Source organism: Mirounga angustirostris, unplaced genomic scaffold (genome assembly GCF_029215605.1).
Source record: "Mirounga angustirostris isolate CCGP_5_RB_7025 unplaced genomic scaffold, mMirAng1.0.hap1 SCAF_3, whole genome shotgun sequence".
NCBI lineage: Eukaryota > Metazoa > Chordata > Mammalia > Carnivora > Phocidae > Mirounga > Mirounga angustirostris.
In genome coordinates this window covers 139323335-139335752 of record NW_026991711.1, presented here as the reverse complement: position 1 = coordinate 139335752, position 12418 = coordinate 139323335, and the positions used below count along the sequence as shown (strand labels likewise).

At 34.1% G+C, this 12418-nt stretch overlaps 1 protein-coding gene across 3 annotated transcripts in view; it reads left to right on the top strand.

Moving 5' to 3' along the window:
• The window catches only part of LNPK (lunapark, ER junction formation factor), a 78741-nt gene extending 72575 nt beyond the window's left edge, over positions 1 to 6166 (top strand). For all 3 annotated transcript variants that reach the window (XM_045868481.3, XM_045868482.2, XM_045868480.3), the window contains exon 13: positions 5135 to 6166. In XM_045868481.3, coding sequence (XP_045724437.1) covers positions 5135 to 5370 — 236 coding nt within the window. In that variant the 3' untranslated portion in view covers positions 5371 to 6166. The remainder of the gene's footprint in view (positions 1 to 5134) is intronic.
• Positions 6167 to 12418: the final 6252 nt, after the last annotated feature.

Sequence of the window (12418 nt, the reverse complement as noted above, 5' to 3'; positions counted from 1 at the left end):
AATATTCTATAACTATTTGGATGAATAATCTTGAATCATTAGAAGCAACCTTTTTAAAAAAAAACTATGATGCAAGACTTGGAGTTTTGTCTTGATTCTGCTACTGGAAGATTTTGCATTTAGGATGAAACATAAGGCTTTTGAAAAATTTTTGGATCACTCTTAAGAGCAACTTACAAAATCTTGGAGTTTTCATCAAAGAAGGAGGCCTAGAAGAAATTTCTCCCATTAATTACTTATTTGGATTCCTAGAATTTTCTTCTAGAACTGTGTATCCAGATGCTTTGGTAATACTGTATTAAAGAAACACAAGAAATTAGGACTAGGGATTGTCTTTTTATGTAAGAGCATACTAGATATGGTATGCCAAAGTAATGAACTACTTTTAAGTTACTCGGTTTCTTTTATGGCTAAATGAGTAGTGAATCTCTGCTAAGCCACATTAAAGTGGTTTATCAGTTTTGCTTTTCTAAGATGTGCTTTCCAAAATATTTGATATGTAGCATTCTTTTTTGTTAACGATGATAAATAATTAGAATAGAGGTTTCTACATTGTTAGTGTACCAGTAGAGTGATTTTAGGCTAGCATGTTTAAAAAATGTTAATATTGTTTTAATTACTCAGTTGTATTTGTCTAGATCTTATGTAATTATTTTAGTAAAAGATAGCTTTTATTCAACTGGAAATAATGTTCTAATAATAAAACTCATGGCATTTAATTAATACTATCAAAAATATGGGGTAATTAATTGGGTGATGGGCATTAAGGAGGGCAAGTGATGTGATGAGCACTGGGTGTTATACGCAAATGATGAATTATTGAACTAATGATGAAACTAATGATGTACTATATATTGGCTAATTGAATTTAAATAAAAATGAAAAAATAAAAAAATAAAAATACTATCAGAAATAGTAAGTAAAATTTATATAAGGTGAAATTTATTTTGGTAATCTGATTTCTGCTTTTTTCTTTCTTTTAAGCAATATATTGTTACAGTTAGGTTATGTTGAACTAGAGAAAATTCTGTTTTTACTATTGTTTGTTATGATGCTCTAGGAAATTGAACTATTTGATAATGTAAATTTTGTTGAATTATGTATTTACCAGATCCAGAAAGCTTGTACCTTTATTGATATTTAATTATGTACTTCTTCCTCAGGATATAAACATGCCTATAGTATCTTTTTGCTTGTTTGTTTTAGACCTAGAGATCTTTTGGCCTTTTGATTCTCTTTTCTAAAACACCTTCACCTAGTAATTTTACATTGTTGCCTGATAATGACATTTCTTACTCATCTGATGGATTTGTTCACCAGTGGCAAATAACAGTATTATTATTAAATAGCATTCTGTGTGCTCAATATGAGCTATTTTCTCATAGGTGGTTTTTATTTAATTAATTTTATTCATTGAGCCATTGGGTTAAGTTTTGAGATGAGATTCGTATCTTTGTTCCTTAATTTAAGTTGGCCATTTTCCTTAAGGCAGAAAGTCTTGTAAAAACTGCTTTGCTTAAGACCTGTGAGTTCAAAGACAAACTGTCCATTTTAATTTAACAAATTCTCCTTTGGGTAAGTTTTATAGTCTACACATACATTGGGTACTGATGTGTTAGCAAGGCAAAAGTTTGATGTGTTAGCAAGACAAATTTTTGTTGTTATTGTAAAAAGGAATAAAAAGTAAGAATCTAAATGAATTCACCAAAATATGAAGGATTTTCAAAGGCATAAACTAAATAGAATCATGTTTTTTCCCCTCTGTGGAAAGGAAATATATGAATTTGTTTTGCTATTCTTTAATTTTCTTAGAAAATTATTTAAGAGCTAGAATAAAAACCAAAAGGTACGGTGATGTTCTTACCTGTTTTTGCATGTGTGTGGTTTATAGATGAGGCAGTGGTATTCATTATACAGTTAATACTCAGTTTTATGAGTTTGAGTTGTCTGAGTTGAGGCTTTGCCCAAACAACCGTAAGCCGATTGTTACAATTTGGTAGAAAAAGCTTTCTCTCTCAAGACCACTGGGGAGAGGGGCAGGGGGTAGGAGTGGGGAAAGGAACAAATTCCATAGGTCATTTTTGTTTTATCACATTGTGATATATTGTTTTCTTGACATTATGGATGCCAAAGTTGATTTTAAAAATTTTCTTACAGATGGTATTAGGTCATTCGGGTAACTTTGTTTTAATTTTAGACTTAAACTGGTGTTGCACAGGGGGAGAAGAGGTTTGTTTAATTAGTGTGAACACAAGGGCTGGTTTCTTTTTTAGTATTTTATGCCCAAATATTGACATCTTCTATAATGTATTTTATATCACCAAGCTATTTTAAACTATAACTTCATAGAAAAAATTTGCTGTTTTTATTAGAATAGGCAAATGATATTCTCCCATAGAAATAAACTAAATACTTTTGGAATACATTTAATCTTATTATAAAGTTCTACGGCTTAGTTCTTAAACATGTAATTCTCTGTTAATCTTGCACACCTAATTCATTTAAATCTTGTTTGGATGACGTTTCACAAAATGGCATTGGCATCCAAAAATCGAGTATCTATGTCATTTAGACTGATGTCTGCATTATAGGCATTGTGACACATACCAGTTTTTATGTAGTATTACTGCTCTTAAAATTACTTTTCTACAAATTAACCTGGGGGTAGAAAAGTAGTCATTAATAAGCTTTTTCATTATTTCAAGCCCTACCCATCATTTCATCAGTTTTTAGTCTTCTGTATATTCTTTGAAATACAATAAAGTATTGACAAGCAAACTTTGGTATGATGTCATTTTCTAATTATGATAGCCTATGGTATTTCTTAGAATTCATCTTTATACCTTTAAAATTTAAGTATTATAGTACTTCTTTTTGTATTATTTGTATTATTTGTATTATTTGCCAATTAAATTTGTATTAAATTTAATTGGATTTGAGCAATGATGTGTCTGTTTCTGAAAATAGTTACATCGCAGAGCTTTAGTGTGATAAATTATGAACTTGAGTACTTCTCCTGGTTTTTTTTTAAAGATTTTATTTATTTATTTGACAGAGAGAGCGCGCGAGAGGGAACACAAGCAGGGGGAGTGGGAGAAGGAGAAGCAGGGAGCCCGATGTGGGGCTCGATCCCAGGACCCTGGGATCATGACCTGAGCTGAAGGCAGACGCTTAATGACTGAGCCACCCAGGCGCCCGAGTATTTCTCCTGTTTAAGTTCAGTACTGAGGCAGTTGGTCAGACAGAATATGACTAATTATCTGACTAAACACATTTATTGGGGAATTGAATCCTAGATTCTGAGCTTCTTGTCTTTTCATTTAGTGTGGCTTTGTTGGTTTGTTTCAGAAGGCTTTCTAAAATATAACAAATTGTAAAGTTCTTGGCAAGTAAGTATTGCTCAATGACCAGAGAGTTGTGGAAAACCGTGACTCTTAAAATTCTACCCTGCATAAATTCTGGGAGGGTAGAATTACAAATGGTTGGCGACTCCTGAACTTTGCACTGAAGAACTTGCTTGCCCTTGTGGCAGAAATGATCTGTACCTATCCAGAGAGTTTCATTTGCACTTTCTGCTTTTCCTTTGTGCACTGGAACATTCAAATAACAAAACTTGAATGACCTACTGCTTTTCTACCTGGATTTTTGTAAGATTCCAAGTGGTACTTCAATGCCATTTTCAGTTCTTTTTAAGATAAAAATAGCATTTTCGTGACAATTGACACAAGTAGGATTTGTGAACATTCCTCACTACTTTTTGTGATCATATGAATTTTTAAGACCTCATTAAATTGGATGTCCCTAACTGGAATTTTGGCCTTTCATTTTATATATCAAAGAGCGAAGGAGGTTGTAATTAATTCTGTAAACTAGAGTCTAAGATATCTGTTTAAGGTAATAATTACCTTTTAGTATTTTTAAAGTCTTGGCATGAGTGTGTGGAGATTTAGATAATTTGTATTTATTAAAACTGATTATGGTAAAAGCATAAATTTGTAAGACCTCCACTTCCATGTGTGCATATAGCACATAATTTCTTTGCAAATCTATTAATTAATTTTATTTATTTAGCAAGACTCTGACCTATGCTGTAAAGGAACTAAATGTGAACTTTTTACTAATGTAGATTGGCTTTTCCTTCAGATTTTTTGAATTATAATAACATTTGTAGTATATCATAAGGGATCTTCCATAAGCATAGTAAAATCTGCTTATTTGTTTGGCTGATGTGGTTTAACCATATTTCTCCTAGGAAGGATGTTTGTTACTATTTATTATAAAAACAAAAGCTAGATTTTTATTTTTAACTTGGAAATTAGGAGGCTCAAAGCTTTCTGCTTCTGACATTCCCTCCCTCATTTCATTCTTTAAACTTTAAAAAATTAAAGGGACTTTACTGAATAAAATTATTATTATTAAGGGATTTGAACTTAATGAAACTCAAAAGAGAATTTAAAGGGAGTAAATTTTTAGATAGGAACCAAGACCCTCACTTAGCTTCCACTATGGAGACAGGGACAAAAGACCCTTCCCTTTCTCTTCCTTGTATTCTAGGTATGTAGCATATTCTGACCAGAGATTTAAGTCCTGAGAACTTGTCTTGTAGAGGGATGGGGGAGACTTGTCATGCCTTTGGAAAAGGTGGATCCAGACCATCCCAGTGTTTGGATAATAGAGAGGTAAATCAGTGTGGGAAACAGCACGACCTGCACACGCACGCACACACACACAGGGACACCTTTATTGTTTACAGAGTTGTCTGTGTGCAAGGGAGACTGCTCCTTCAGAAAACGTAATCTGGGAGTTGTTTGCCGGGCTGTTGGGACTTCGTTTGAAATATTTGGACATTTAACTTACAAATGCATCTTTAGGAAGGTTCCTAAATATTATGAAAATTCCTAAATTTTAGGCAAATATAGGGCTTTAGACAAAAGTGTATTTATAGGTTTGTTTTCCCCAAATTGTTTTTTTTCTTCATTCATACCAATTCTTATATGTAATAGGGAATTAAGTACATATTTTAAAAGATTTTAAGGGTAATGTTAGACCATTGTCCTGTTTCTTTTATCTTTTGTTTATCTTAACAGTTTTAACTTTGGCTATTCCTAAAGTCTTGACTCTTTTATCTTTTCAGAATCTGTAGAAGAACAAGATGTTCTTGATAGCAGTACAGAGCAGACAGATGAGAAAATATCAGATACAGAGCAGACAAACCAAGGGACTGAAAAAGTATCTGGCACAGAGGAACCAGAGGAGAAACAAGAGGCCGTGAATGAGGACGCCTCAATGAATGAAGCCAAATCGCCAGTCCCCAGAGCTGATTCTATTCCTAATCCTGAACTCAGTGGAGAATCTTTGATGGCCATGTAGTAAATGCTTCCATGTGCCTTCAACTGGATATTTGTAGTCTTGTTGATGTCAGTTATTGCTTTCTAGGTGGTGCTTTTTTTTTTTTCCCCTAAGGATATGCTTGATATCATTTGAATTTAGATTGCTTGGCTATTTGAATATGTCAAAGTTGTAGCTCCTGAGTGTTAAATTAAAGGCAAGTGATAGCAGTAAAGTAAGAACCTTTGGAATGTATAAAGACCCACGCTGTTTAGCCGGCTTTTAGATGTTTTCTTCTACTCTAAAAGTAAACAAAATAGCATTCTTGTTTTCTCTATGTGTGACCTGTAAATAATACCATTTTGACATAGGAAGAACTTTGGTTATGAGTAAGTTCTAATGGTGTTCATTTTAAGGAATGAAACTCAATTAAGATTTTTAATCACTCATCATCAAAAATGGATAGAATTTTAATTCTTGAGATATTTGCAGGGGGCAAGTCTATTTAGGCATTTACATTAAGTGGTAAGAAAGTTGTAACTGTAACTATATAGGCATTGGTACGAATTCTCAGTAAGAATGCAATTGAACAGTCAAGTGCAGTGTTTCTTTTTTGATGTTTGTTATTTTGCAGCTGGGCCAAAGGCACATGATGTATATAATTAGCTTATGTTTACATATTAACACATAGGAAGTATCTCTGCACTTGACTGTACTTGAATTCTGAACATTATTTATACTTGTAAAATAATGGTGATATATAAGTGAATTTTGTGCTCTTGCATGTATTTTGTTAAGGAAAATAAAGGTGATCTGGCAGCGGTTTCTTTTTGTTAAATATCTAGACTTCTTCAGACAGTGTCTTGGTGGATGACTTGGCCACCTGAAAACTCTTAGTAGGAGGAGCTCACAGTTCAATTAATCTATAGACTCTTCTGAGAGCAAGTTATGATGCTTTGGTTCAGACTAATTGCTTTTCAAATTCAGAGAAATCGTGACATTTAGAGGTTCTAATCAGAGGTTAGGGTTTTCTGATTCAGGAAAACCTGAAGCCATTTGTAATTTTTAATTTTGAGAGACAAATAAGTTTTGAGAATAGGCAGTTAGTTACTAGTAGTAGTTCATTGGATTTAATGTATGTATTAAGGATTACCTGGGAAAAAATTTCACCCAGAATAGTGATTCTTGGACCTTAATCCAGCATGGTTATCTTTTTTTATCTTCCTTTTATCTTTCTTCTCCATTATTAAGGAAATTGAAATCAAAGAGAGGCATATATAGGAATGGTGTATATAGTGAATATTTCTCAGTTAAATAAACTAAATACATAGTTTATTAAAAATTTAATAAAATAACATTTGTTATTTAAAAATTCATCTTTATGATTTATATCTTACATCTGATAGGTATTTTAATGAATCCAATCTGTTAATAGTCTGAGGCATAATGGTATAGGGACCAGAGTTTTTCAGATCACAAAACTGGGTTTAAATTCTAGTTCTGCAATCTTGGGCAAGTCACCCAACCTCTCTGAGACAGTTTTTTTCAACTGTAAAATGGGAAGTACAATACCTACTTTTTGGGGTATAGGGATGATTAAAAATAATTTATATGCTAAACTCACTGCCTGATAATTAATAATTAAGCAAATGGCAACATTTTATATTATTGATATCCTTGTGAAATACGGAAGAGGTGTAAATTCTCCCTCTTACAAATAAGGAAATGAAAAAATAATATGAACATATAATTTAGCTGCTCAGAATCAAGCCAGAGTTTTCTGCATCAACTTTTCTCTGTCATATACTTGTATATAAATAAATACATAGATGAAAGAAATAGGAACCTGAAACTATGGAATATAATCTCTGAATATAATATTTTTGGGGGAAGGTGGATCTCAGGTTTTGTACATTACTGGCCCATAAACATTTTAGTAACATCATGCTGAGTCTTCTTGTTTGTTTATTTATTTATTTATATTTTTTTGGAGTGGGTGGAAAGGCAGAGGAAGAGAGAGGATCTCAAGCAGATTCCCTGCTGAGCACGGAGCCTGATGTGGGGCTCAGTCTCACCACCCTGAGATCATGATCTGAGTCGAAATCAGGAATCGGATACTTAACTGACTGAGCCACCCAGGTGCCCCGAGTCTTCTTGTTTTAAAACATTCAAATTCTGATGTACATTGCTTGAAAACGAGGAGTACTTCAGAGAAATATAATTGAATGATAGAATCAAGCAAATATTATGAGAAACATCTTTGAAAGAAAAATGGAAGCAGGTTAAAAGGGGATTAGTAAGATGAATGCAAGAGGTAACATGCTGTAATTGTATAGTACCCTTTAAAATAGAAAAGGTTATCCTGATATTGTAATAAGTAGTTAATGGTTTTAAAGAGTGGTAAAATGTTCTATTTCTGATTATTAGGACTGGTGTAAGTGAGGAAAAACAACCTACTAAGTGCTATTAGCTAGAGTGATCTTAACTTCCCTACTTAGAAATGCTCAACAGATATTTTCCAAACTCTTCTCCCTGTGTCCTGAGCGTCATCAGGACGCTCCAAACACGGTCTGGTTTCTTTGTCTCCATCCCTCCTCCAGCGTTATGCTGTAGCCTCCAGGGCTCTCCCAGTTCTGTGACCATGCTAAACCCAGACCTGCATTAAGTCTCAGCTTAAAAGTTCTCAGAGAGGGGTGCTCTTAAATTCCCTATCTAATACACTCTGTCATGTCACTTTCTCTCTACTAATGGTCCTTATCACAATTTTTAGTATTTTATTTGTTTACCAGTTTACTGTCTATCTTCACAACATACAGTCTGTGTGTGCAAGGCTCTTTTATGTCTTATTTACCTGTATCTGTGGGTCTAGCACGGTGCTTGACACATACTTTTTATGTAAATGAATAATTTAGTTGCTAAATCCAGTGAAAACTCTTAGTCCTTAACTTATTTCACTGCTTGGCAGTATTGACATTGTTGAACACTCCTTTTGGTTTGAAACACTTTTTTTTTTCCTTTGGCTTTGGTGCTCTCACACTCCGGTACTTTCCTCTCAGTGTCCTTTGCAGGCTTCTCTTCCCTTGCCCATCCATTCAGTACAGGTATTCCATAGCTTCTACCCAGTGCCAGCATTTCTTCACTCTCATATTCTCTCTCTGGAGGATCTCATCAACCCCATGGATTTAATTAACACCCGTCTCTCTGATTCTCTAATCTCCAGCCTTGATCTGTTTGTTTCACTTTGGACAGATATAATCGCCTGCCTTCTAAATGTCTTTCACAATCAGTATATTAAAAAATGAACACTGTTTTCTCCTTCAAACCTACAAAACTTAAAAATATTATGTATTTGAACTACAGTGCCCCCTCAGCCCCTTTCCCCTTTTTCCTACATCTTCGCTCTCAATTTCTGTCTTCAAAACATCTTCCAGTTAGTTTTTCATTTCTCCATCCCATTAACATTAATAATGATAATAAACATTTGCATTTACTCTGTGCCAGGCAACACGCTGTCATATGTGCCTTATTTGTTCTTTGGCATATCCTGTGAGGATTTTTACTTCTGGATTATAGATGAGAAAACTGAGCTGTAGAGAGAGTAAGCAGTTTGGTCAGTGGAAAATCTGGGATTTGAATGCAGACAAATAACTTTAGAAGTTTGCTCTTAATTACTGCCCTAGTGCCTTCTCATTCAGGCATCAAGTATCTCCACACTGTCTCTTCACTGGTTTCTGTCTCCAGTCTTGCCCACTTGCTATCTATTTTGTGCACTATGTCCTGAATGAGTTTTCAAAATTGGAAAAGGAATCCTGCTACACCATTGCTTAAACCCTTCAATGATTCCTCATTATTCTTGGGACGAGGTCCAAACTGACTGATAGGGCCTACAGAGCCTGTATAATTTTGCTTCTAGTTTACCTCTGGCATTTCTGACCACAACTATTGCCACCATGCCGGCCCCACTTTAATGTAGCTATCTTAATGTTTTCTGTGGTTTGTATATGCCAAGTTTTTTCTAATCCCTCAGCTTCCTCTTCCTCTGCCTGGGATATCCTCCCACTCACAAAGACACAGGGACACACAATAAATAGTTGCCAAATTGCATTGAAATTGTAGTAGTTAGAACCAAAATTTGGAAATGTTGCTAGTTGTTGTTAACCTATGCCTTTTATTCCTGAAATTCCTCTTTTTCATTTCATTTTATGTATGACCGTATACAATATTGTTATGGAGAATATGATTGAGTCAGGAGAGTTATAGCTTTGTGTGTGTGTGTGAGAGAAAAAGGGTGAAAGAGAGAGATACTCTAATTATGTAATGATTTTCATTAAGTATTGTATACTGAATGTCAGAAAAGCTGAATGACTTACACAGGTCATAGGGATAGCTAGCATCTGAACCACGCCAAAACTCAGATCTCAACTCTTAATGTAGGATGCTTTATATTGAACCCCCAATTTTACACTGCCAATCAATATTGGTGTTGGAGTTGGATTACTTTAAAAATGTGACATGTTTTCTTATTTTTTTTCTAATATTACTTGGCAAGATTATAATACTACTTGCTGGATTATGTGCGAATTAGTCAAAGGGCCGAAGAACAGGGATAGTTGACGCAATTATGAATAGCTATTTTGAAACAATCATGGAGAATGGAGCTGCTTTAGAAAATCAGAAGAAAGTAATGTAAGTTATTATACAGTATAACCAATTCATTGTAAAAAAATTGCAGAAGAGTTTTAGATATAGTTTATGGACTCCCAAAGAGCTATTATAAATAATTCAAGTACTTATGTAAAGATGAATCAAGATAAAGATCGTGAATTGATGATCTGCTAAATCTTAGTTTGTAATTTGACTTGTTTCAAAGTTATTGAAGTTCTAAATGTATTAACTCCACCTAGCAAATAAATGTATTCAGGCTCTGAATTTAGACAAAAAAAATTATAAATAAAGCAAAGTACATTTATTAGAATATAAACTTAAAAATACAGAATAGAAACCTCATTAAATTGTATCAGTCCATAAACTATTAATTTGTCTCAACCTAATTTCTTTCCTTCTCAGAAACAAATGTGTATTTCCTACTTCAATACTATTTAAAAATGTCTTTTTAAAAATTGTTGCATTTATTCGATAGTGGATGTCCCCCCCCAAGTGCCCTTTGGTTTGCCTTTGTGTGAAATTTAGATTCCATTTACTTTTCCATTCTTTCTCCTCCAGAGGTCCTATTATGTGGCTTAATTTGTACTACTTGTGGACTTGAGAAGAAAACACTATCCACTTATCACTTATATAGCTCTATATTATTTGATGTTCTTTTACAACCTAGATTTTCTCTAGTTTTTTTTTTTTTCTAATATTTATACCTTCCTTTTTCTTTGCAGCAAAAATGGTAGAAGTTGGAAGCACTCAGAGAAGATTAAAAAGTGTTCTCAAAAATCTCCTTCATAAATTAGTTTTTTAAAGTTCTTATTCCAGGATTATATGAGAACAGGCCAGATTTTCAGCTGCCAAAACTTTTACCAGATCCCTGGCATTTGGTTTAGGAAAACTGGGGAAAATCATTTATTTTTGTGAAAATAAGTATTTTTATCTTAGTCTGATTTTGAAGGGTGAAGAAAGTAGGGAATTAAATGAACATTTTTGGAATATCTGCTCCTGGTGAGGCACTGTGCTTTAGATACTTTCACATGCATTGTCTTCCAACCATGTGAGGAGGTGGAATCCTATCAGGCAGGAATTAAGTTAATTCCCCAAGACCACTTGGTTTATGGATGTTGTAAATGGAATCAGAACCTAGGATCTTTAAGTCCCTGTATGTTTCTCCTCTTTTGGTAGCTGGAAGAATAGACTAATGCTCTTTTGGATGTCTCATATTTTTGTGATAATTCCAGGTGTTGCTTCAGGGCAGTCTTCTCAGCTGAATGCTTGTCAGAGTCTCTACTCAACCAAATTAATAGTTTATGGACTGATACAATTTAATGAGGTTTCTATTCTGTATTTTTAAATTTTTATTCTTATGTTTATATTCTAATAAATGTACTTTGCTTTATTTAAATTTTCATAAATTCTTTCATAATTTATCTCCTACACTTGACAATGAACTCCTTAAAGGCAGGGCCATGTCTATTTTTACTTATCAATATATTCCTAGTGTCTGGCATGTAGAAGACACAATAAATTAGCTGCTGAATAGATAGTTATGTGCACACACACACACCCAGAATGGAAAATACTGTTGTAGTCTTAGTGCAGATTTTGTAGTGTGAGCAATTGTGTAAATCTCAAATTTGAATTGCTGAGTAGGAAGAGGGCCAGATAATTTGATCCTCACAATTTAGGCAAACTCCAATGGACTCCTTTGTCTTTTTTTTTAATCCATCATCCCTATTGCTGTAGGAGCTTTCTAAAACACAAGCTGGAGGGAAGGGGGAGGGGGGATGGGGTAACTGGGTGATGGGCATTAGGAGCGCTCTTGATGGAATGCATGAGCACTGGGAGTTATATGCAACTGATGAATCACTAAACTCTACCTCTGAAACTAATAACACACTATATGTTAATTTAAATAAAAAGAGAAAACACAAGTTAAAAAAAATATTCTAAGGTTCATTTGTATATGGCTGACTCCTTAGGTGGCTTATAAGGATCCCCTTTTCTAGCTTTCTCTTCTGCTACTCTCCCTTATGTTCTGACCACAGAGAAGTATTTGGTGCTTCTGAGAGATGCCCTGCACTGAGCTTATGTGGTGCTATTCTTGTTAAAATCTCATTTCTTTAAGACCCAGCTTTATCTATAATCTTCTGAGTGACATCTTCCTTAGCTTTCCCAAGCAGTTATTTGCTTTTTTGTTCTCATTGTACTTTATACATTATATGTAACTTGTAGTCTCCTGACCTCTTGTAACTGTCTGCCTCCCTCATTTGGTTGTGAACACTGAAGACAGGCTGTGTTTCTCAATTTTTATTTTCTCACTCTTGCTCTCCTCAAACAAAACAACACAAAGCTAAAACCTGGTATGGTACGGTGCCCGCTACATGTATGTTTAGAGAGTGGATTTGTATAAATAATAGACCTGACTTGGTCC